General features: G+C 39.6%; 3 protein-coding genes and 1 pseudogene across 3 annotated transcripts; 3 read left to right on the forward strand and 1 right to left on the reverse strand.

The window, feature by feature from the left end:
• The first annotated feature begins 740 nt into the window (after positions 1–740).
• On the forward strand, positions 741–1,965 carry LOC137619709 (cuticle protein CP14.6-like). Its single transcript, XM_068349996.1, has 3 exons — positions 741–775; positions 1,280–1,506; positions 1,664–1,965. The coding sequence occupies exons 1-3, from the start codon at positions 767–769 to the stop codon at positions 1,884–1,886; spliced, it is 459 nt and encodes a 152-aa protein (XP_068206097.1). The 5' UTR covers positions 741–766; the 3' UTR covers positions 1,887–1,965.
• Positions 1,966–14,225: 12,260 nt separating this feature from the next.
• LOC137619707 (cuticle protein CP14.6-like) lies at positions 14,226–15,463 on the forward strand (annotated as a pseudogene).
• A 1,582-nt stretch (positions 15,464–17,045) lies between these two features.
• Positions 17,046–17,961, reverse strand: LOC137620069 (uncharacterized). Its single transcript, XM_068350345.1, has 2 exons — positions 17,821–17,961; positions 17,046–17,627 (listed from the first exon to the last, which is right to left on the reverse strand). Exons 1-2 carry the CDS (start codon positions 17,959–17,961, stop codon positions 17,046–17,048), a joined length of 723 nt encoding a protein of 240 aa, XP_068206446.1.
• A 6,525-nt stretch (positions 17,962–24,486) lies between these two features.
• LOC137619708 (cuticle protein AM1159-like) lies at positions 24,487–25,694 on the forward strand. The gene is made up of 3 exons (XM_068349995.1): positions 24,487–24,522; positions 25,030–25,256; positions 25,415–25,694. The coding sequence occupies exons 1-3, from the start codon at positions 24,514–24,516 to the stop codon at positions 25,635–25,637; spliced, it is 459 nt and encodes a 152-aa protein (XP_068206096.1). The 5' UTR covers positions 24,487–24,513; the 3' UTR covers positions 25,638–25,694.
• The last annotated feature ends 1,592 nt before the right edge of the window (positions 25,695–27,286 follow it).

A 27,286-nucleotide genomic window follows, 5' to 3' on the forward strand; every position in this document is an offset into this window, starting at 1 on the left:
GAAAGATTAAGGAAATAGGGAGAAAGAGAAGTACAGGAGAAGAATAAAAGAGAGGGGCAGACCCTCTTGCGATATTAGGGAATTGGTACTATTATTAGATGTATAGCTATTATCATTAAAAATTGAATATTTCCTAAGGTCGTAAATTACGACAAATTCAGTTTTATTTTATAGTAACAAATGTGTAATGCAATTTCACGAGTTTTTGCCACGGTATATGACTAAAAATTATTGACTTGATATTATTATTATTATTATTATTATCATTATTATTATTATTATTATTATTATTAAAAATATTATTATTATTATTATTATTATTTTCTTTTTTTTTCTAATTGCTAGGCTACAATCCTAGCTAGAAAAGAAGGATGCTAGAGGCCCAAGTGCCCCCGGGGAAAATACCCCAGTGAGGGAAGGAAACAGGGAAAATAAGAACATTTTAAGAGAGAGAGAGAGAGAGAGAGAGAGAGAGAGAGAGAGAGAGAGAGAGAGAGAGAGAGAGAGAGAGAGAGAGAGAGAGGGGGGGATATGATTACCACATATTGATGCCATTAAATACATGTGTATCATATAAGACTTCTTGTTTGATTACATAAGTATAATGGCAAAGTTCAAAAAGGCAAATACTCCAACTTACAAATGAATGAACGTTCTTGTTTTCACACTATCGCAAAGTTGGCAACTTGAAAAATGGGTGGGGCTCATGGTATATAAGGGTCCAAGGCAGATTAGTGAACATCGCAGTTCTTCCAGATAATCCAGCATGAAGTTTGTGAGTCATAGAAATATTAGTTTACCAAGAAGACGCAGCCATGTAAACTTGGTGTCATTTTTGATAGCAAAATAATACAGATGTCAGAAAGTGACATTTTTGAAGACTTGACTTACTCAGTGCATTATATTACTATCTACAGTATATCTATGGACGATTTTCACGATTCTGTACTTCTTTTATTTAGTATATAAAACTGACCATAAGAGTAAAATGAAAAAAAAACTGATAATTTTTCATAAGTAATTCAACTACAAGGGATCATATTCCTATAACCCTACACAATATTGTCCTTAAGGAATCACGTGATATGATTTAGCTTTCTAATTTTCAATTCTTGTTTGGATATGTAGACTTCTTTTATTCCAAAAGATATTCGCTTTGCAGAGAATTAAAAGAAAAAAGCTAACTTTACCTTCCTATCACTCGGTATGAAGTAAACCTGACATGACAAACTAAAATAAAGAACACTAACATATATATCTAACTTTTCCCTGGCCTTAGGCAATTGTCATCTCCTTGGCTGCAGTAGCCTTTGCTGCGCCCCAGTACAGCTACGGAAGAGGCGGCGGAGACTCCAGCGAGGAGATCCCCATCATCAGGGACGACCGCGATCGGGATGACTACGGAAGGTACAGCGTCAACGTCGAAACCGCCAACGGAATCGAACTCGCCGATGCTGGAACTCCTGACGGACCCAAAGGCACCGTTGTCTCTTCTGGATTTTTCTCGTAAGATCTGTTTTATGATTTTATATAAAATTACTTCTACCCTTGTGTATGGAAGGAGTCACATTTGGAATATATTTAAAGAGTTATTACTTGTATTTGATAGCCACAAAAGTTTCTATAGATTTTCTTTATATAATATTGTGCATTGCCTTTACAGATACACCTCCCCAGAAGGTATTCCAGTCAACGTAAAATACGTTGCCAACGAAAACGGCTTCCAGCCCCAGTCCGACCTGCTGCCAGTGGCTCCCGAATTCCCCCACCCAATCCCCCAGTTTGTCCTCGACCAGATCGCCTTCGCCGCTGAGGAAGACAGACGTAGCAGTTCCTCCAGATCTTCCTCAGGATCCTATGCTCCTCCACCTTCTCGTTATAACTAGGCCATTAAACTTCATTGTTGGAATATGAAACGAACGAAAATATTTATTGTAAAATCTTAATAAAATATGAAAGTAACCATCCTTCATTTTATGAGCAATTGAAAGAGACCCAAACTTTTTAATCAGTGATCAATTATCTCAGAGTCTGAGGCAACTGAATTTAACATTGTTTGTGAATTTTTTTTTCTTATAACTTCCTTTTTTTATAACTCTAAGTAATATGACTTTAAAGATAATTTTCTACAAGAATTTTCACATCCAGAATATGCATGAGATAGTGAAAGTTTCCTGCCTAGTATTATGAAAAGATGGAACTCTCCGGAAAGATCCAAATGTAAAGGATGATCAGAATTTTGAAAAATCATTTGCACTATGGATAATAAACTAATTGAACAAGGGTGCCAGAGATTAATAATGAGATCATGAATAAGAAATTTAATAGATCGTAAGTCTCTGTCCACCAAATTAGGATGAGAATCAGCAGCTGAAGACCAGACAGGAGAACAATACTCAAAACAAGGTAAAATGAAATAATTAAAACAATTCTTCAGAATAAATTGATGAGCGCAAATCTTAAAAGACTTTGTTAATAAGCCATTTTTTCATGCCATTGAAGAAGATACGGACCTAATGTGTTTCTCAAAAGTATATTTTAAGTAGATCTCTATTAAGGGATTCAGCAACCCCATATATACATTAAGGAGATGGAATTTATGCAGAGTGTATTATCATCTACATATGCAACAAGCTTGTTATCTAGGCCAAACCACATGTCATGTGTATATGGTAGGAAATGTAATAGCCCAAGAACACTACCCTGAGGAACACCAGATATCACAATCCTATACTGGCTATGGTGCCCATCATCAATAACTCTTTTCGATCTATTACTTAAAAATTCAATAATATGCTAAGAAACGACCCACCCACTCCCAACTGTTTGAGTTGGAAAACAAGGGCCTCAACATTAACACGATCAAAGACAGCACTAAAATCCAAGCCAATCATACGAGCTTCCTGACCACAATCACGGGATTTCTCTACATTATTGGAGATTGTAAGATGGGCATCCTATTTTCAAAGGCCTTTATGAAAACCAAATTGCAAACTAGGGAACAGAGGCTTACCTTCAGCAAACCTAAGTTGTTTCGTCAAATGACTTTCAAAAAGTTTAGATAATATGAGAGTTATGAAAATTGGGAGGTAATTAGTTGTGTTTGAATACCACAAATATATTTACATAGTAGAGTAACAATACCAATCCTCCAACAAGTGCTATAACCTCCTCTTCTTGCTGCCTTGAGCAAAATAACAGATACCTTTGGAGCTAAGAAAATTGCAGGCTTTATAAAAAGGTAAAGGAAAAATCCCATTTGGGTCTACACATCCATAAGCATCAAGTACCATCAAGAGAGGTTTAATTTTACGAGATCGAAAACTAAACTAGTTAGTTTAGCCTTATGAAAACAGGATTGAGGAAGATCAATTTTCTCATTACTCTGCCTACTGTCAAACACATCAACCAAAAGGGTTGCCTTTAACTTTGGACAGTGAGTGACAAAAGGGTTTCTTTTATGGTTAAATTACATTCATTTTCTGATGAAGCATAAAGTCCTTGAGCAAGAGCTCTAAGGTAAGTATAGTTATTCTAAGTCAATTCTGATATGCTACCCATCCCAAGATGATAGGCCCCCTGCTTCTCCAAATAAGCACGTCTATAAGCATCATTGAACCATGGTTTGTCCTTCTCTCTGCACCTTCGCAAACGAGAGGGGATACGCCTATCAATTATGTTGACTTGATTCTCATTCAAAGGGACAACAGCACCAGCACTACAATTGTTGCAAATTCAGGCACAAAAGATCAATCAAAATTCCATTCCAGTCTGCTTGAGATTTCATATAAATCCTACATGAGTATGATACATCAGGGACAGGCTGCTCAGTCTTCACTACTAATGAAATCAAGGCATGATCAGATGTCTCAACTGGAGAACCAACCTTACTTGTTATAACTCGAGGGAAGTCAGTGTGTACGAAGTCCAAGCAGTTACTAGACTTGAGAGTAGCTTCACATATGATTTGCTCACAACCTGATTCAGAGGCAAAGTCTAAAGCTCTTAAGCCATGGAGATTGGTATGGGAAACAAAACTGAACCTCTCCCTAAGGTGTGCATTGAAATCAGCAACAAGGACAAAAGCAGCCTTTCTATCATCTTCTTGTATCTTAGCCATAATGGTAAGAAGACAATTGAAGATATAATCATCCATGTCTGGATTCCTGTAGATCGAACGCAAATATAAGTTGATATGCGTGCCACAAACTTTTATTACCTGAATCTCATGATATATATGGATATATATATATATATATATATATATATATATATATATATATATATATATATATATATATATATATATATATTTTTGGGCTCAAGCCATGTCGTCCTGATGGAAGTTCCTATAGGGTAGCTTCCTAGGGTATATTACAACTACGGCGATATTCCCAGAGAATTTACCTTAAGGTACCAGAATTCTAACTCCTGGAGCGAGTATCCCTCGTGAAAGGGATATCGCGACATATCAGAGGACGTATTCTAGACACGTCACATGGCAATCTACGACCTGAACAGAGATTTCGTCTCGTAGGAGGTGATTGACGAGATACGAATTCGGGAAAGAAAAAGGGGAGCCGCTCCCAAGGCTTCCCTATCCCCCGATTCGTATGCGTGCCTGGCGCCAATCCTGGCGCCATCTGTATTCCTTTTTGCGTAGCTTAACAACTCGGTGTTTTTTCCTGTTTTTCTCGCAAATCTTGGATTTATTCGGCTTTTCATGGCTTCTTCGTCTTCGTTGGCCTCTGATAAGTTGAGTATAGTGTCTGTTATGTATAAATGTAGGCTCTTGGTAAAATTTTGAGTGATTAATAGGATTAATCTTTGATACAAGAGCCGTAGCCTACCAGAGGTGTCCTGGACACTGTCGCTCGCTAGGTATAAATTAGTTAGTCAGAGCGACATTCCTGGTTGTTTTGCTTTAATAAATTTTAGCTATTTAGCTTTACATAGGATTTCCTTTCGTGCTTAGTATTATTTGGCGAAGTATTCGCCATTCTGGCCTACGCTAGGCCATGTAGCCTAGTCGTTTGGTCCTAGTACTTCATGCATGATTTTGGTTTTTCCGAGTGTAATTAAAATTTTATTGAAGCTTTAGGCTATATTTTATACATTTTAGACTGTGTGGAATATTTCCAAGATTGTATACGTGTGAGTTTCGGTGAATTAGGTAATCGATTCTCTTGGTGCCTAGGCTAATTGCTTATGGAGCCTTAGTATACTTTATCATACTCCCCGGTTGCTTTCTTTTCTTCGGAGAAGGTATGCAATCCCTTTCCCTCTGTTTAAGCCTTGGGCTTATCCCTAAGTGGTTTTTTCCGAATTTATTTTCGATAAAACTATACTAGGGTGTTACTGTACCTTCCTGTTCCAGTAAGTCTGGTTCAAAGAGGGACAGAACAACAGAGTTTTTAGTCTGAGTCCGTGTTGTCTGGCTTGGGGCAGAGTCTCCCTCGCTGACCTAACACTTACAAAGGGAGCTTAGCTCCCTTAGGTCACTACCGAAGGTTTCTGTAAGTTATGATTCCTTCTTTTGTGATCGACCAGACTAAGTCCTGTTGCTGTTCTCGAGGGAGGATAAGTTCTTCCCTTGGGAGTAGCAACGCCTTCCTTGCTTTGGTGCTCTGGAAGCTGGCAAGTATTGCTGGCCCTTTCCCTTAGATCTCCCTTAGGCTAAGACAAAGTTCTTGGCTGCGGGTGATCTGTCACTAAAGCAAGGTTGGCAGGACCCTCTTGTCCCTTCCCCCTCTATCTCCGTAATGGCCTAGCCATTACTGTACTGTACCTTGCCGGCCGGCAGAGCTGGCCAGCAGGGGTATTACTGTACTGTACGTCATTCTACTTCTGGACCTAGTATAGGTTGGGATGTGGAATTGACTCAGCCCATTGCCGGCCGGCAGAGATGCTGGCCGGCAAGGGTCTTTTGTTTTCGAGTGCTGCCCGGACCTCTCTTGGTCCCTCATCCATGCCTGCCGGCAGAGCCGGACGGCATTGGTCAAGGAAGCCTGAATTAAGTTTCTCCCCTTCCTTATATGCACTCTTTCGGTTGCCGGGCTTGGGGGGTTGTGTACACTCTTATCCCGGCATCCATTCTATTTTCTTCTAGTGCTGTACCTGTCCCGGCTGCCGGCCTGAGGCCGGCAGCCGGGCAGGTGTAGTCTTCTGGTTCTTTTGCTGCCGGCTGGCATCGGTCTTGTACCTTTGCCGGCCGGCTTATGTCAGTCCTTGTCTGCCGGTCACCAAGAGTGTGGCCGGCAGCTGGGTACTACCTTGTGTAGTTGCTGGCCGGCAGTCATTGCCGGCCAACACTGGCTGTTACCGGCCGGCAGCTGCTGCCGACCGGCACAGGCATTTGAACCAGAGTGCTGCCGCCCTATAGCTATTAAGTAGTATACTTTAAAGCTAATTGTGGTGTGTGCCGGCCTGCCTTTGCCGGCCGGCACACACCACAATTAGCTATACTGTACTAGTATTCTTCTGTATAGCATATACAGTAAGAAGAAAACTATAGTAAAGGTTTAGGTACAGCACTGTATCTTCTAACACTATTGTGTTTTCTTGCACAGCCCTTTGCTGTTGCCCTCAGATAGGAAGCAGAGTTCTTCCCTGTCTATTATCCAGGATTTTAAAATCATTGCCTAGGTGTGAGCTCCACCTGTTTCCTCTGGAAACTTTGCATTGGTTACTCTAGAAGAGATAAACCATTTTGATTTTATTATCTGGAAGGCCGCAACAATGGGTTGTGAGGGAAACACAAGTGTGTGTCTTTCCTTTATGAATTGTTATGCTAGACTATGCATATCCAGTGATACATAGTTCACTTGATACTCATGGAGATTTCTTCTCTTTACAGGAGGACCCTCCGAAGTGCGGAAATGTTTTCTGCAATGTCCGCAGCAAGAACCACTGTGGACATGAGTGTTGTAGGAGACACGCAGCATGCGCTGTCTCCAAGGATGATCTCCAGTATTGGGACCCTCAGGTATGTACTGTATGCACTAACCTGATTACTGAGGCTTTTGATTCCCCTAGAACGGCGGAATCTAGGGATATAGCAAGGGAAAAGCTTCGTACTTGGGTAAGGGGCTTCAAGAAGAACACCTCTGGCCCTTATCTTCCAAGTGAGAAGATGAGGGCGTATCTTTTTCCCCAGGCATCAGCTGACGCAGTGATTCCCCAGCCTCAAGAGGAGATCTCTCAAGATCAAGTCCAGGTGGACGTGGAAGTCGCAGTCGCGATGCAAGACATCCAGTTGGATGACAGGATGTCTGACCTGGACGAACGTTTGGAAGAAGACCTCCTGGCAGAAGGTCAGGATCAAGTTCAAACCCCGGATGTCGTAGAGGATGAGGTCGACGAGGTGTCGGCTACTCCGGTTCAGATGCCGGAGCCTATCCCCTCAACATCGGCTGGTCTCCCAGTAGACCTGGGACAGGCCCTCTCTTCGATCGTTGGAATGATCCAACAAATGCAGAAGGAGAACCAGGAGAAGGCGGCTGCAATGGAACTGCGTATGCAGTCCCTGGCAGAATCACATGGGCCCCAGAAAAGGCTCAATGTGGAAGACCTTCCCATATGCTCAGATGCTAACCCATGGAGGTATGCTGAGCACATGCCGATGACGACTGGAAAGATCGTCATCTCGGATAAGCTGGGTTCAGTTCCCCTAGAGGAAGTAGAATTCTGGCCCAGCAAGGCTTCATATCCGGACTGCTATGTCCGGCTGAGAAAAGAACCAGCTTCAAGGGAGGACACAGAGCCGAAGGAGGTCATTATTATGGACCACGCTAAGGCTCAAGCCCTACTTTCATCCTCGATGAAAGAGAGGGGCTTCTCTAATTCGAAGGTAGCTGCATTGAGCAAGAAGCTCCCTTCTTTTGTGTCCTCTCCTGATAGAGCCTTCCCCTTTTTACAGAAAGGGTTTGCGGCTGTCCTAAAGGCAGTCGAGGCCGGCAAGCCTTGCCCCTCCCTAGAGGAGTGTAAACCCTTGTCGCTGGCTCTGCCTATGGACCACAAAGACTGGAAGGATGTCCATCTGACATTCTCAGTGGGAAAGTTGGAGGCTGATATTGCCGGACGGCAATTCGGCGAGGACCTCCCCAAGCTGTCCGAATCTCTTTTACGAAGAGAGTTCGAGACAAAAGAAAGACTGGCTGCCTCAATGTCTCATCAGACTACTCTTGAGACGATGGCAAGTGACCCTAAGGTCCATGAAATGTTCATGGTAGTGGCTAAGTCTCACCTAGCCACAGTGACGAAGGACCTTTATGGCTTCGTCAAGGCAAGGAGAGCTTGCAGGGAGTTCGTGTTCACCGGGGCTTCGGTGAGACACGAGCCAAGGAAGTTAATCTCCTCCAACATTTGGGGAAAAGACCTTTTCCCTACCGATGTGGTCAAAGAGGTTGTTGATAAGGCCGCCGTGGAGAATAGAAACCTTCTCCAGAAGTGGGGCCTGGCTATCAAAAGAAAATCTTCCCCGGATGAGGGTCCTCAACCAAAGAGGAAGAATATGAGGACTAGGCTACCGTCTCGGCCAGCCAAGCCTTATAGACAGCAACAGCAACTGCAATTGCCTTTGCCTCCAGTGCCCCAGATGGTGGCACAAACCCCGACTACTTTTCAGTGGGTACCCCAGGCTGTGCCAGGTCAGTCAACCACATTCACCCCAACATTCGAAGGACAGTCTTCTTCCTTTCGTGCAAAACCTAGAGGAGCAGCCAGAGGCTCGTCTAGGCGCCCCTCAAGGGGAAGGGGATTCAGAGGTGGTCGTGGTCAGGGAGGCAAGACCTCAGGACGGCAGTCCAAGTGAAATGATACCGGTAGGAGGGAGACTGATGAAATTTTGGGATCGCTGGACCTTCGATCCCTGGGCCCAAAGCCTACTCAAGAATGGACTGGGTTGGAGCTGGTACAGCACTCCACCCCCGTGCCTTCGGTTTTTCCAACACTCCACCCCCATTTTGGAGGAGTACGTTCAAGAACTGTTGGAGAAAAATGTGATCCGAAAGGTGAAGTCCATCAAATTCCAAGGGAGGCTGTTTTGTGTTCCCAAGAAAGACTCGGAAAAGCTCAGAGTCATTCTGGACTTGTCGCCACTCAACAAGTTCATAGTGAATTGCAAATTCAAGATGCTAACACTGCAACACATAAGGACCTTACTGCCCAAGAGGGCATACTCAGTCTCTATAGACTTGTCAGACGCCTATTGGCACATTCCAATCAGCCGTCGACTCTCCCCCTACCTAGGGTTCAGGCTACAACGGAGACTGTACGCCTTCAGAGCCATGCCATTCGGGCTAAACATAGCCCCAAGGATTTTCACGAAGCTTGCGAGCGCAGCTCTCAAACGATTACGCCTAAAGGGAATTCAGGTAGTAGCCTACCTGGACGACTGGCTGGTGTGGGCAGCATCCGAGACCGAATGGTTGCAAGCTTCCAGTCAGGTGATCCAGTTCCTAGAGTACCTAGGCTTCAAGATCAACAGAAAAAAGTCTCGACTTTCTCCATCCCAAAAGTTCCAGTGGCTGGGAATCCACTGGGACCTTTTGTCACACAGTTTCTCCATCCCGATGAAGAAAAGGAAGGAGATAGCGGGCTCTGTCAAGAGACTTCTAGATTCCGAAAGGATATCAAGACGCGAACAGGAGAGGGTACTAGGCTCTCTCCAGTTTGCTTCAGTGACAGACCCAGTGCTAAGAGCACAGCTAAAGGATGCAACCGGAGTTTGGAGAAGGTATGCATCAAACGCGCGAAGAGACCTGAGAAGACCAGTGCCGCCTCGGCTACGTACTCTTCTCAGACCTTGGTCCCAAGCCAGACATCTAAAGAAGTCTGTTCTTCTTCAGCCACCTCCCCCGTCGATGACGATTCATTCAGACGCCTCAAAGGAGGGATGGGGAGGTCACTCTCATCGGAAAAAAGTCCAGGGGACTTGGTCCAAGCTATTCAGGACCTTTCATATAAACTTTCTAGAAGCTATGGCAGTGCTCCTTACCTTAAAGAAAGTCTCCCCGCGTCACTCGATCCACATAAGATTGGTGACGGACAGCGAGGTGGTTGTGAGATGCTTGAATCGACAAGGGTCGAGGTCACCACCTCTCAACCAAGTGATGTTAGCCATTTTCCGATTGGCGGAGAAGAAGAAGTGGTACCTGTCGGCAGTTCACCTTCAAGGAGTCCGCAATGTGACAACGGACGCTCTATCCAGGTTCACACCGATAGAGTCAGAATGGTCCTTAGACGCAGGATCATTTTCCTTCATTCTGAATCAAGTCCCAGAACTGCAAATAGACCTCTTTGCGACGAAAGACAACAAGAAGTTGCCCCTGTACGTGTCCCCGTACGAGGACCCCTTAGCGGAAGCAGTGGACGCAATGTCCCTCGACTGGAACAGATGGTCCAGGATTTATCTGTTCCCTCCTCACAACCTTCTGTTGAGGGTCCTCAACAAACTGAGATCCTTCAAGGGGGTAGCGGCAATAGTGGCCCACAAGTGGCCGAACAGTATGTGGTTCCCCTTGGCGTTGGAACTACAGATGAAGTTCGTGCCGCTACCACATCCAGTTCTGACCCAGCGAGTCCAGAAGTCGACTGTCTGCGCTTCATTACAGAAAACCCGGACCCTGCAGCTCATGATTTTCTCGCCCTCGCGGTGAGAAAGCGTTTCGGGATTTCGAAAGCCAGCATAGACTTCCTAGAGGAATATAAGTGCAAATCGACTAGAAGGCAATATGAGTCATCTTGGAGAAAATGGGTGGCCTTTGTAAAGGCAAAGAATCCGCAGGAGATCTCAACAGACTTCTGCTTATCTTTCTTCATCCACCTCCATGGCCAAGGGTTGGCAGCTAACACGATTTCAGTGTGTAAATCTGCTTTGATGAGACCCATTTTATTTGCCTTCCAGATCGACCTAGGTAACGAGATCTTTAATAAAGTTCCGAAAGCCTGTGCTAGGCTCAGACCTTCAGCACCTCCAAAGCCCTTCTCATGGTCTTTAGACAAAGTTCTTCATTTCGCCTCCCTGTTGAGCAATGAAGAATGTGCGTTAAAGGATTTGACGCAAAAAGTTATTTTCCTATTTGCACTCGCGTCCGGGGCCAGGGTTAGTGAGATCGTAGCCCTCTCGAGAGAGGCAGGTCGTGTTCAGTTCCTGGATGGGGGGGAGCTGAACCTGTTTCCAGATCCTACGTTTCTTGCCAAGAATGAGTTACCCACCAACAGGTGGGGTCCCTGGAGAATCTGCCCTCTGAAAGAAGATGCATCTCTATGTCCAGTAGAATGCCTAAAGGTCTATCTTCATAGAACTTCAGACTTCAAGGGTGGTCAACTATTCAGGGGAGAAACATCAGGCTCAAATTTATCTCTGAATCAACTCAGAGCGAAAATCACATATTTTATTCGCAGAGCGGATCCTGACAGTACACCCGCAGGTCACGATCCGAGGAAAGTTGCCTCATCCCTAAATTTCTTTAATTGTATGGATTTTGAACATCTCCGTTCATACACGGGCTGGAAGTCTTCCAGGGTGTTCTTTCGCCACTATGCGAAGCAAGTAGAGGAACTTAAGAGATCTGTGGTAGCAGTGGGTCGTGTAGTTAACCCTACTGTTTAACTCTGCGAGGAACAGTGGTCTTAATTGGGACGATTAAGTCCAGGGTGAGTGTGTAGGTACATACTGTACTACAAACTAAATGAGGGCATCAAGTGCCCATATAGACTGTTCCTTCTTTCAAAGGTGAACCTAGCATAAGTTCAGACATGTGTGCCAAGCGTTTCTAACGCTAATGTGATTGATTTGTAATACAGACTTTTATGACTTGATACCTTGGTATCTTATTAAAGTGGTGTTTAATGGTTTTTCTTTCAGATAAACAAGTTCTGTTTACTATCATACTTATGCTTAAAGTTTTGGGTTATCCTCTTTTATATAAAATATATATATTTGTTGTTAACCTGTCTGTTTATTATCTGTCAATAAACTTGTTCTTGAGAACCTTGCGTCTCTTTCACCTGTGTCAATTTATTGGTATAATTGAGCATTTTAATTCTATGTATCTTATCTGGGATAATTCTGATAGAATTGTTCTGTTATGCAAGCTATGTTGCATTGGTTTATGTAGTCCCCTAATGGGAGGACTCCTATCCCATAAAGGGACGAGGACGGTTTTATTAGTTTCTTCCTATGCGGATATAAACCTTTGTCCAATACAAGTATTGTGCGGATTACTGGTCAATATGTTGACGCAGTGGTTCTATACAAACTATGCTTTACTTAATATAGGGCGAGACCACTATATTAGCTTGCCTGGTATTCATACATAGATATATGTACTCTTCGAGACTTTCCAGAGTCTAGTAGGACTCTTCCCTGTAGGGGGCAGGAAGCTCTAACATAGTTTATAGTTAGTTGAAAAGATGTATAACGGTAACATCTTAGGTCTCTAGGTCTAGTCGACCGGGAATAAATTACCTCCGGGGAGTACGGCACGTTCTGAGAATCCACAGATACAGTAATGCTCTGGTACACTTCCATCAGGACGACATGGCTTGAGCCCAAAAAACGGATTTTGAGCGAAGCGAAAAATCTATTTTTGGGTGAGATGGCCATGTCGTCCTGATGGACCCGCCCTTGCCTTTCTAAGAAAGGGCTGTAGGACCCCTCCCTACATACAGTATCTGTAGCACCTCGTGTACGCTACAAGGAATACAGATGGCGCCAGGATTGGCGCCAGGCACGCATACGAATCGGGGGATAGGGAAGCCTTGGGAGCGGCTCCCCTTTTTCTTTCCCGAATTCGTATCTCGTCAATCACCTCCTACGAGACGAAATCTCTGTTCAGGTCGTAGATTGCCATGTGACGTGTCTAGAATACGTCCTCTGATATGTCGCGATATCCCTTTCACGAGGGATACTCGCTCCAGGAGTTAGAATTCTGGTACCTTAAGGTAAATTCTCTGGGAATATCGCCGTAGTTGTAATATACCCTAGGAAGCTACCCTATAGGAACTTCCATCAGGACGACATGGCCATCTCACCCAAAAATAGATTTTTCGCTTCGCTCAAAATCCGTTATATATATATATATATATATATATTTCAAATAAGCCATATATTTTAATATATCAATGCCTGGATTCTCATAACGTCCTCGGGATCAGAGCCCCAGGCGAAATCATCCCACGGCTATTTGATATATATATATATATATACACACTGTACGTGTATATATATATATATATACACATATGTATATATATATATATATACACTGTACGTGTATATATATATATATATATACATGTGTGTGTGTGTACGTGAGTGTGTGTTTGTGTTTGTTCGTGTATGTACGTATATATTCATATACTACAAAAATTAGACTCAACCCCCCCCCCTTTCAACTGATTTAGATTTGAAAATGAGAATTTATATAATGGGGATGGTTATGAATATTTATTACATATAACATTGGTTTTGATTATATAAATGGTTGGTTAGTGATCAAGTCCTTCGATGTTTTTGTTACAAAATGTCATCAGTTTTATTATGTTAAATTGCTCTTTTTTTTTTTTTTTTTTTTACATTAGATCAATGAGGGAGTAAAGAATATTTCGGAAGTGCTGGGTGATCTAAATAGTGTTGAATAGAGAGAGGGATGCAGTAGTGGAAAGGACGTGCCCCAACATCCAGAAAGAACGAGAGTGTGTAAGTTAGAGGTGAATTTGTAAGGGTGATTGTGAATGGTGCTGATGAACCATTTGTATTGGTGTAAGTAGAGTCTAATGTCTTGCAAGTTTTCTGCTTTGGAATTTTCAGTTGTTTTGGTTACATCATCTTTTTCTGGAACCGCTGCCTTCGGAGGGAAAAATTGTATGAGAAAAGTATATATATTACAAAAAATACCTCATCTTTTTACTATCAGATAAAATATGACACAATTTTATAGACTAAAGGCTTGACTTTGTTGCTTGATTCCATCTTCAATTAAGGGGGTTATTAGAAGAGAGAGAGAGAGAGAGAGAGAGAGAGAGAGAGAGAGAGAGAGAGAATGTGCCTTTGGCACAAGTATTAAGCCAAAGGTCACGAGCGGCCAATTCTTTCTTTGAATGGATTCATGGAATGGATGAGAGATTGATAATTTCCAAATTAAATGGTTACTTGGCAACTGGAGTGTGGGTGGGGTCCGTTAGGATATAAAGCCGTGAAGCAAATGTAGAGCAACAAAAGTCTTCGCAAGACATCAACATGAAGTTTGTAAGTTCTCCTCGAATTTGGGCTGCTTATTCAACTTGAACTAATTTTGTTACAATTATAGAGATAACTCCACAGAGATCAATTTTAGCCTTTTATAAAGTAAGGTGTAAATTCCAACACATTTTTTGGACTTCTTAAGCCTTAATAGAAAAAATAACTATGTAGATGAAACTCAGGCAATAAATCATAGCCTCCAAGTTCAGCGTGCTAGCAACTTTGTCATTACGTAATCTCTTGAAAAAAAAAAATAGAGAAATGGTTTACACTGGAGTGTTACAGAGGAAAAGCTTAATAATCCCATTCATCACCCTTTCTAAAATATTTATTTCCACACCGCATAATATTTTTCTCTCATCCAATCGATACATAATAACAAAAATCGTAATTAATAATTAGCTGATGAAAAATCTGAAGAAGCTATCTTTTGATGGAACTATTTTGCCAGTACAGTATTATGAAAGCTTGAATTACAAAAAGATATTCGATTTTAAACAAACTTTTTTTTCTCTCATTGCAGGTAGCTGTATTCGCCTCCCTGACTGCAGTGGCCCTGGCTGCGCCCCAGTACAGCTACGGAAGAGGCGGCGGAGACTCCAGCGAGGAGATCCCCATCATCAGGGACGACCGCGATCGGGATGACTACGGAAGGTACAGCGTCAACGTCGAAAACCGCCAACGGAATCGAACTCGCTGATGCTGGAACTCCTGACGGACCCAAAGGCACCGTTGTCTCGTCTGGATTTTTCTCGTAAGTTAGAAAACTATTTTCCTTAATTATGTTTTCGGTCAATCTAGACTGCTTTAATTTATATTGATTGGCTATGGCTTTGATTATTTCCAGTTATATGATCCAATAGTAAAACGACTCAAGCCACATTTGTACCCAACTGACGTTTATTTACCTTGCAGATACACTTCTCCAGAAGGCGTCCCTGTCCACGTAAAGTATGTGGCCAACGAAAACGGTTTCCAGCCCCAGTCTGACCTGTTGCCAGTGGCTCCCGAATTCCCCCACCCAATTCCCCAGTTCGTCCTCGACCAGATCGCCTTCGCTGCTGAGGAGGACAGACGAAGCAGTTCCTCCAGATCTTCCTCAGGATCCTATGCTCCTCCACCTCCTCGATACAATTAGTTAACCTTCAATGTTGTTGTGCTCAAACGAACGAATGTATTTATAGTAAAAATCTGAATAAATCATGCTTTAACAGATTTATTTTTCTTTATCATTTTTCAATACCAATTCCATTTTTGTTCATATTACTTCCAAGAAAAAGCTTTTATATTTCTCCATATTTAACGGGGTTTCACGTTTTTCTTCTCATAATTGAACATTTGAAATGAAGTTGACTTTTTATTGACTCTACTAACTGGCTAAAATGCTGGTAGTGGATTCCAGTATAATCCTGGTACTTTAACAGAAGTTGTACTACTTCATTTTTATTATTATTATTATTATTATTATTATTATTATTATTAGCTAAGCTATAACCCTAGTTGGAAAAGCAGGATACTATAAGCCCAGAGGCTCCAACAGGGAAAATAGCCCAGTGAGGAAAGGAAATAAGGAAAATAGAATATTTTAAGAGGAGTAACATCAAAATAAATATCTCCTATATAAACTATGAAATCTTTAACAAAAAAAGAGGAAGAGAAATAAGATAGGATAGTGTGCTCGAGTGTACCCTCAAGCAAGAGAACTCTAACCCAAGAAAGAGGCTATGGCACTACTCAAGACTAGAGAACAATGGTTTGATTTTGGAGTGACCTTCTACTGGAAGAGCTGCTTACCATAGCTAAAGAGTCTCTTCTACCCTTACCAAGAGGAAAGTGGCCACTGAACAATTAGTGCAGTAACCCCTTGAGTGAAAAAGAATTGTTTGGTAAATGGAGAATATGTAAAGTATAGGCCAAACTATTCAGAGTGAATGTGTGTAGGCAAAGGGAAAATGAATCGTAACCAGAGAGAAGGATCCAGTGTAGTACTGTCTGGCCAGTCAAAAGACCCCATTAAGCTCTAGCGGTAGTATCTCAAAGGGTGGCTGGTGCCCTGACAACCTACTACCTAGCAGATAGAACGTTTATAGAGGAATCTTTCTTTTTTGTCTAGATAATAACCTCTTTCATTAGAGCGAAATTAAGTTTCTTAAGAAAATATGCTAATGAATTTAGAGAACTTCTTGAGGAAATATCAATATTCATAGGCTTAGCCAAGTTATTGATCACAATGAATTATTCATATCTGGAGAAAGAAGTATCAAGTCCCCATGAATATTAATAATCAAATATTATCTTTTTTTTTTAAGTTTCCAATATTCAGTTATCAACACAAACACTGTCACTGCCAAACCAGGCAAAGTACCAAAAAGTATTATCCTTTGTCAAAAGTGATTATTAGGCTTTATTATGTACAAGCTGGTAACCCTCCCGTAAAACTAGGTATGTCCGTGAAACAGCTACGTTGGTCTGAAAATACATATATATCAAGCCACAATTGAATACAGTACCACAACCTTAATTATGAGGATATGACAAAAGAAACAACACCTTGGAAATGAATATCACAAGGAAGTATCATACCTATATGGAAAGAAATGGAAAATACTTGCCATTTACTGGAGAACCCTTTCTTTGTAAACTAAGTTCTTCGTTTTTCCCTCCGGTGACAAAATGAAGAGGCATTCCAGAGAACCCACCCTTGAACACGCCACATAAAACTGCCTGTGAGAAAAGCACGGTCGATCTAAGTTGATGCCAGCCACTCTGAGAGACTGTTCCTGTGCTTTATTGATGGTCATGGCAAAAGCCAACTTGACTGGGAACTGCAAGCCTTGAAACTGATAAGCAGATCATTAGGGATGATGGGAATCGGCGGGATGAAAACATTCTCGCAAGTTCCGCACCCATTTAGTATCATTATTTCGATCAAGTTCGAATGCGGGGTTTTGATGATGAGTCGCATTCCGTTGCAGAGTTTTGGACTCTCTAGGTTTTGAAGAAGAAAAATTTGGGCTCCAAATTTAAGGTGCAGGACATAAGGAGGACATCCTGGAGAGTCCAAAGAGTTTAGAAATTCTGTTGGGTAGTTCACTGCTTTACTGGAGTCCATGAATGTGTCGATCAAGTTGTAGGACTTCTCATTGCCTGGCAGCATTCTCAGAGCTTGAAGATAGAGGTTGGCAACTGATGCATTTTTGGGGCCAAGGAGTGCCCTCTCACGAATCCAGTCCGGTTTGTAGTAGTTTGGCAGGATGCATGGAAACACCACGTCCATCAAGTCATCAGCAGATTTGACCTGGGTGCAGAAGTTGCTTGGAAATTGGATTAGTCCTGTCTCAGGATTGAACGGTGCTTTACCGTTCCCTAGGGCTAGCAACTGGTTTAAAAAAGTACAGCTGAGGAGTCACTAGACAACTGGACCCTCATGTTGGTGGTCAAAGTCAGGGTTTTGACACTCCTCCACAGGAACGATGCTTTGAGGCCAGCATTGAGCTCGTCAGAAATGGTTTGCTTAAAGCCCCAGCCAGAAGGACAGTAACACCTCCTATCAGAGGCTTGTTGTTTCACACATCTTGAATGGTAGCGTTCAGAGATTCGAGGGCCCGCATGTGGGCCATGGTGCATTCGTCCCAGATGATGATTGAGTATTTTTTGAAGCACTCTGGCGTGACTGGTCCCTTTAGAGATGTTACACAATGGGGCCTCTCCATGGACGAGATTCAGAGGCAATTTCAGCGCTAAGTGAGCTGTGCGTCCCCCATCAAGAGGGGTTGCCCTGAATCATGGAAGATACAACAGCAAGGTCATTTTTTTTTTTTTTTTTTTTGCTGGCGAATCTTGGCCAAGAGAAGGTTGATCAGAAAGTTTTCCCTGTCCCATCTGATGCATCCAAGAAGAGGAGCCACGCAGTGCTTTTTTCGACATGCTCAAGGACTGCTTCATAGGCTGATCACAAGTCCGGCATGAGCATCGTCTCCACTTCTGACATGGTTTTGCCAAAAGATCTGTTCGGTAGTTGGTTTTGTGCAAAATTTCTTAGCAGAAAGTATTTGAATTCGGGTCGTCTGGAGCAGGAGGCATGGGGAGGGTCCCAAGGAATTTCCTAGCCGTTGTGAAGGAAAAGTTCTCCAACTCTGTGAAGTATTTGTTGTAGATGTCTTGGTAGCAATCGATGCTCAGATTTGTATTTTTTTCCTAAATCTTAGTAAACTGTCTTCGCTCATGGCCATCTTGTAGCTTTCCCAGATTTCTACTGGCAATTCAGGAATTCTGCTGCACCTCATTTCCAACTCGGCTTCTAGATCACCCATGAAGTAGAGCTGAAGGAACGGAGGATTCTCTCCAACTTTTGAAAGCAGTGATCCATAGGTATGGTAGAACTGACCTTGCACTTTGAAAGTAGGCATGAATCCAGGCTCACGGATCTCTTTGGCACTAAATGATGTCATCTGGAAACAGGAGTTGTACCTTCGGATGTTTTCAAGGAAGTGTCTGGAAGCCGGTGTTGTGCCCACTGTCAGCAATCTGAGAGGATCAGGTGGAGAAACTAGTGGTGGGATCTTGGATCTGGTGGAGGAACCAGTGGTGGGATCTTAACCTTTCCATTGTTGCAACAAAACCCTGGAGGTTCCCAGGGCCATTTGAGGGCTGAGCACTGGTTGCAGACAATTCCCATTCTTCCAATCATTACATCTGGATGCAGGTGATAATTGAGTTACTGGTTGTAGTTGAATGCTCCATTCTTGAGACCCGTCCAATGTTGTTGGACCCCGGGGATAGTTACTCTAGTGAGCATTTCCTCAAGCCTGATTTCTCCCTCTGCTGGACCATCAGCTGCCCTGGCAGTGGCTGCTCTTGTACGTTTGTCTTCAAACCTGGCTTCTCTTTGTGCTGGACCCTCATCTGCCCTGGCACATGCTGCTCTAGTGCGCCATTCATCAAGCCTGGAATCTTTTTGATCATTGGATTCATTTAACTTTGCTTCGTCCAATCCTTGATCTTTTCTTAGGTGGCATTTGTACATTGGACTTCAACTGCTGCTGAAAATGGAAAACAACACAAATTTCATTATTGCTCCCCTACTGTGATAACAAACTTCTTTCGTGGACTGATGAAGTGAAAGGGCTGAGAAATGATCAAGTGTGAATTTCACGTCTGAGCTATTATTTTTACCATACATAAACACGTTTTTTATACCAGTCTCTGGGAGCCCAGAGTCAGGGGTGTTATAGGCATGAAGTTATGAAAAGCTTTCTTAACTGGGCCCCATCTACGCAGGCACCTATTTTGACAATATACAGTATCCGAGCATTGAGTATTTTCACCAAAAATACCAACTGAACAATGTGATTATCTAATATACTTTGGAATTTCAGGAGCCCTGGCTCCCAGGGGCTTATGGGGCTCCCAGGCTCCCAAACTTACGTCATGACCATCCCGAGGTTGAAACCCATCTCCATACCAAATTTCAGACCCATCGGACCGACAGCCTGCGCGCCTATCGTAAACATACACATATACAAACATTGTCAAATATATGATAGATAAACTGATATATATATATATATATATATATATATATATATATATATATATATATATACACATATATATCTATATATATATATATATATATATATATATATATATATATATATATATATATATATAATTATATATATGTATATTTATATATATATATATGTATATATATATATATATATATATATATATATATATATATATATATATATATATATATACATATATATATATATATATATATATATATATATATACATATATATATATATATATATATATATATATATATATATATATATATATATATATATATGTATGATAGTCACTTGTCTGGGAACCAAACATATAATATTATATGTTATGGCTGGCAAGCTATACAACCTTCCAAGTTCCAAACTCACCTGTTTGTTTTCACATTAAATCTGTTACATTTGAAAATATTAACATCCAAGCTATAAGAAAGTTGTATAGCTCCTAGACAGCAATATATAACAACACTGGATATCCAAAGGTCTCTTAAGTATATTCAAAACAAACCTTGGTAATTATTATTACGATCTATTCAAACCCCCTTTTACTTTGATTCTTTAACAAGATACGAACGAGTATGGAACAAATACCAATGATTGAAATAATACACTCTTTACAAAAATAAATATATTCTATAAAAACTACAACACTTTGAAAGAATTTACATAAAAACAAAAACAAATCACTCGAATTATTAAGTCTGAACAAAACTTAGATTATGACAAAAATGTTACGCTCTGAAAATTATATAATCACTTGACTTGAAATATTAAATCTGCATAAAACCTGAGTCTAAGACAAAAGAAATAATGCTTGTAAAAATTATACAATCATTTGTTACACTTGAAATTAATTTCACACCAACTTTTAAGTTTGATAGTTAATGAAAATTGATAACCAGATCACGATAAAAATACCTTTCCCATTACTGCAGGCCAATTACAAAACTTTACAAAATGTCAACCCTCACCCCGAAACAATAAATCTAAAATCATCTTTCATTATGTTTAAACACACGATTCACATTGAGGCGCAGAATCACCTTGGAGAGGACAGACTACTGGTACTGAGAGTGAGAGAGACACAGCTCTTCCACAGGATGGCTGCTTCTCTATTGCTGCTATGCAGCACTGAGGGGCGTATATATAAGACTTAGCTACTTCCAGAAATTTCTATGACTGAGATCTGGAAGTTTGGGGGTCGGCCTAAGGGAGTAAGGTTGCTAAAAATTACTCTCTTGAAGGAGTACCGACGCAATGCGAGACGGTTCTCTCTCTAAGCTAGCTTCAGCCACCCTTCACCCTCAAAATAAAAAAAAAAAAGATAAAACCTAACCCTAGGTTTTTTGAGACCCTTCCAAAGCACATGGAAGACTAAGAATTGTGTATTTTCTATCAAACAGGACACAAACCTCATAGAAATAGGAAAAATATTTACATAAGCCCTTGTTCCTATCTTGTATGGTCATATAACACTCTCAAACAAATTACGTAAGACTTTGTAACAAAAATAAGTGAAATATAAACTTAATTCTTAAAAAATTACATAAATTTACATATACTGACATGAATGAAGAATACAATGAAATTAATGACGAAAGTCTTACGTAATTTACATACAAAACTTACGTCTATACGAGAGGAGCTCATATTACGGGCTGGCTATTCACCTCTGCAATGCACATATGAAAACATAAATAAAATATATGAATAAACTATTATATTTACTCTACACTACACCAGATACGTAAGTATATATATATATAAATATATATATATATATATATATATATATATATACACATATATATATACATATATATATATATATATATATATATATATATATATATATATATATATATATATATATATATATATATATATATTACTTAGATTTTTCAAATATGTCTTGAATATGGTATTAAACTGCTGTGGGATATATCAAATTTTAATGAAAATATGTTTCAAATTCTAAAACAAATACACTTTATTGCATCCCTCTGTTTATTGACTTTTTAGCAAAGAAAATATCTTTTGTTTTATTTATTTCATAACTGTCAAGAATTGATCAATATATATATATATATATATATATATATATATATATATATATATATATATATATATATATATATATATATATGCATTTATATAAAACAGGAATAAGTTCTAGATAACTTGTGAATAATTATTTCTAGATTTGTAGCAATAATAATGTTTCGATGATTTCCATTGTCAATTGTTGATCCTAGAAAAATCTATATTTTTTTACGGTACTGTAACTTTTATTCCTCATTAGAAATCCTTTACCATCTTCAGAAATCAGGCCTCTTCATCTTGCTAGCTTAGTTTAGCCTTTGCATAAGAAATACATGATTTTCCTTTCATCATCACTCTGAATAAAGAGGGTATATGAATTATCTTATGAATAATGCAATTTCTGGGGTCTTTCAATTATGTATAATGACCAATGCAATGACATAAAAAGATATATCATTATATATGCGCAAAACACCATCATTTCTCACGGACTATTTAACATTCGCATAAAAAACTTGTAAAGGATATATTAATCTATATAGGGGAATGTCACTAGCATCTACGGTGTGCAAATATTTAAAGATCTTATATCTGGTCTGAAATGCCGAGGTATCTATAAAAAATGTCAGTATAATGACACTGAGAATAAGAATTCACTACGACCGGGAACTTTTTTGCATTGTTTTCCCTCTGACATAACTTTGAAAATGTGATATTTTCGTGTAATTCTCACTTTTTAATGGAGTAACTTATTTGTCTTCCCCATTTTGAAGTTGGCGGGAGCGGTGGTATAAAGAGACAATGAAAATAGTTTACGAAAGGTTTATTGGAAACTATTTGTAAGCAAAAGGGTAACGTAACAGAGAACTGGAAAATTTTAAAACAATAGAAAGCAGACATCAAATAAGAATGATAAACATACTGAGAAGGCCATGCTACATTGAAAAGACAACTCAAACTTTCTCTACTCTCTTACTGTTAAAAATAACCGTAAATTTATTCGGAAATTCTTCGTAAAAATACTGTTCTCAGTCGTATTTCAATAAAATACATGCGATCGTAATGTTTACCCTACTTTGTGATTATCTTTTACGGGTTGGGGACCGTAATATCACCCTTTTTACGTCAATATATCCGTTTTTAAAATGTTACATGCCTGGCCACATTTATGCCATGATTTTTTCTGTTTTTTTACGGCAAATATATAAATGTTTTATAATAAAACTTTATAAATGATATCGTTGACACAAACAACACCTAACAGCTTATGTACCTTACTATAAATGTTGATATCAACCTACTTCATCAAAGTTAGGCCCTACATATTCCAGTACTTTATTTATGGAATATCATAAAGATGGACTTACTATTTTATCTTAAACTAGGACTCATATGTTTTAAGGAAACTAACAGCTGATCCCATGTTAAATAACACAAGGTTGTGTTAAAACAATTCAACAATCTTTTTTCTGATTGGCCATAAATCTTTTCAACTTTTAGAATTTCATATCCAGGGCTTTTTGCTCCGATAAGATTTACAATAAAAGAGTTAGTAATTGAAATAAGAATTTTGATGACGCCTTTCGTAATCTGAAACCTTATGCATTCGAATAAATCCTTATGATTGTAATGATTTAAATTCCTTGTATTCATAACGTGCCTAAGCTAATTGCATGTTTGGATATACCTCAATTGATTTTAGTGGCCATTTTGTATTTAAAAGGGATTCATCCAAGCATATATCTCAGTGAAATTCATGAACATACAAAGCCTAAGTACAAATGAGTTTAAAGAAATAATTAAGTTTCTTTGGTCATGGAACAGATAAAGAGAAACTTTATGTTAAAGATTTGATATTACGTAATGGAACCGAAGTAATTGGTATTTAAGGTTATGAATGATGTAATATAATTTTCAGTTATATCATTAAAAAGAGAATATTCCCTAAGGTCGTAAATTACGACAAATTCAGTTTTATGGTAACAAACATTAAGATAGATTTTGAGAAAAGTTTTACTTTCTGATAGAAAAATGTGTAATGCAACTTCATGGGTTTTTGCCACGGTATATGACTAAGAATTAATGATTTGATATTATTATTATTATTATTATTATTATTATTATTATTATTATTATTATTATTATTATTATTATTATTATTATTATTATTATTATTATTTTTTTTTTTTTTTTTTTTTTTTAACTGCTAGGCTACAATCCTAGCTGGAAAAGCAGGATGCTATAGGCCCAAGGGCCCCCAGGGAAAATAGCCCAGTGACGGAAGGAAACAGGGAAAAATAAAAATATTTTGAGAGAGAGAGAGAGAGAGAGAGAGAGAGAGAGAGAGAGAGAGAGAGAGAGAGAGAGAGAGAGAGAGAGAGAGAGAGAGAGAGAGAGAGAGAGAGCAGAATATGATTACCACATATTGATGCCATTAAATAAATGTGAATCATATAAGAATTCTTGTTTGATTACATAAGTATAATGGCAAAGTTCACAAAGGTAAATACTCCAACTTACAAATGAATGAACGTTCTTGATTTCACACTATAGCAAACTTGGCAACTTGAAAAATGGGTGGGGCTCATGGTATATAAGGGTCCAAGGCAGATTAGTGAACATCGCAGTTCTTCCAGATAATCCAGCATGAAGTTTGTGAGTCATAGAAATATTAGTTTACCAAGAAGACGCAGCCATGTAAACTTGAGGTCATTTTTGATAGAAAAATAATACAGATGTCAGAAAGTGACATTTTTGAAGACTTGACTTACTCAGTGCATTATATTACTATCTACAGTATATCTATGGACGATTTTCACGATTCTGTACTTCTTTTATTTAGTATATAAAACTGACCATAAGAGTAAAATGAAAAAAAAAACTGATAATTTTTCATAAGTAATTCAACTACAAGGGATCATATTCCTATAACCCTACACAATATTGTCCTTAAGGAATCACGTGATATGATTTAGCTTTCTAATTTTCAATTTCTGTTTGGATATGTAGACTTCTTTTATTCCAAAAGATATTCGCTTTGCAGAGAATTAAAAGAAAAAAGCTAACTTTACCTTCCTATCACTCAGTATGAAGTAAACCTGACATGACAAACTCTAAAACAAAGAACACTAACATATATATCTAACTTTTCCCTGGCCTTAGGCAATTGTCATCTCCTTGGCTGCAGTAGCCTTTGCTGCGCCCCAGTACAGCTACGGAAGAGGCGGCGGAGACTCCAGCGAGGAGATCCCCATCATCAGGGACGACCGCGATCGGGATGACAACGGAAGGTACAGCGTCAACGTCGAAACTGCCAACGGAATCGAACTCGCCGATGCTGGAACTCCTGACGGACCCAAAGGCACTGTTGTCTCATCTGGATTCTTCTCGTAAGATCTGTTTAATGATATTATATAAAATTACTTCTACCCTTGTGTATGGAAGGAGTCACATTTGGAATATATTTAAAGAGTTCTTACTTGTATTTGATAACCACAAAAGTTTCTATAGATTTTTTTTTATATAATATTGTGTATTGCCTTTACAGATATACCTCCCCAGAAGGTATTCCAGTCAACGTAAAATACGTTGCCAACGAAAACGGCTTCCAGCCCCAGTCCGACCTGCTGCCAGTGGCTCCCGAATTCCCCCACCCAATTCCCCAGTTTGTCCTCGACCAGATCGCCTTCGCCGCTGAGGAAGACAGACGCAGCAGTTCCTCCAGATCTTCCTCAGGATCCTATGCTCCTCCACCTCCTCGTTACAACTAGGCTATTACACTTCATTGTTGGAATGTGAAACGAACGGAAGTATTTATTGTACAATGTTAATAAAAATGATATGAAAGTAACCATCTTCCATTTCATGAGCAATTAAAAGAGACCCAACTTTTTTAATCAGTGATCATTTATCTTAGTCTGACGCAACTGAATTTAACATTTTTTGTGAAATTTTTTTCTTATAACTTGCTTTTTCATAACTCTAAGTAATATAACTTTAAAGATAATTTTCTACAAGAATGTTCACATCCAGAATATGCATGAGATAGTGCAAGTTTCCTGCCTAGTATTACGAACAGATGGAACTCTCCGGGAAGATCCAAATGTAAAGGATGATCAGAATTATGAAAAATCATTTGCACTATGCATAACGAACTAATTGAACGACGGTGCCAGAGATTAATATTGAGATCATGAATAAGAAATTTAATAGATCGTAAGTTCCTGTCCACCAAATTAGGATGAGAATCAGCAGCTGAAGACCAGACAGGAGAACAATACTCAAAACATGGTAAAATGAAAGAATTAAAACAATTCTTCAGAATAAATTGATGAGCGCAAATCTTAAAAGACTTTGTTAATAAGCCATTTTTTCATGCCATTGAAGAAGATACTGACCTAATGTGTTTCTCAAAAGTATATTTTAAGTAGATCTCTATTAAGGGATTCAGCAACCCCATATATACATTAAGGAGATGGAATTTATGCAGAGTGTATTATCATCTACATATGCAACAAGCTTGTTATCTAGGCCAAACCACATGTCATGTGTATATGGTAGGAAATATAATAGCCCAAGAACAATACCCTGAGGAACACCAGATATCACAATCCTATACTGGCTATGGTGCCCATCATCAATAACTCTTTTCGATCTATTACTTAAAAATTCAAAAAAATATGCTAAGAAACGACCCACCCACTCCCAACTGTTTGAGTTGGAAAACAAGGGCCTCAACATTAACACGATCAAAGACAGCACTAAAATCCAAGCCAATCATACGAGCTTCCTGACCACAATTACTGGATTTCTCTACATTATTGGGCATTGTAAGAAGGGCATCACATTTTCAAAGGCCTTTATGAAAACCAAATTGCAAACTAGGGAGCAGATGCTTACCTTCAGCAAACCTATTAAGTTGTTTCGCCAAAAGACTTTCAAAAAGTTTAGATAATATGAGAGTTATGGAAATTGGGAGGTAATTAGTTGGGTTTGAATACCACAAATATATTTACATAGTAGAGTAACATTACCAATCCTCCAACAAGTGCTATAACCTCCTCTTCTTGTTGCCTTGAGCAAAATAACAGATACCTTTGGAGCTAAGAAAATTGCAGGCTTTATGAAAAAGTAAAGGAAAAATCCCATTTGGGTCTACACATCCATAAGCATCAAGTACCATCAAGAGAGCTTTAATTTTACGAGATGGAATAGCTAAACTAGTTAGTTTAGCCTCATGAAAACAGGAATGAGGAAGATCAATTTTCTCATTACTCCGCCTACTGTCAAACACATCAACCAAAAGGGTTGCCTTTAACTTTGGACAGTGAGTAACAGAGCCATCTGTTTTAGATAAAGGAGGAACTGTTGCATTCACACCAAAAGGTGCAGAATTAAAGGTAGTCCACTACTTCTGTTC

The sequence above is a fragment of the Palaemon carinicauda genome, chromosome 26, assembly GCF_036898095.1.
Source record: "Palaemon carinicauda isolate YSFRI2023 chromosome 26, ASM3689809v2, whole genome shotgun sequence".
Lineage (NCBI taxonomy): Eukaryota > Metazoa > Arthropoda > Malacostraca > Decapoda > Palaemonidae > Palaemon > Palaemon carinicauda.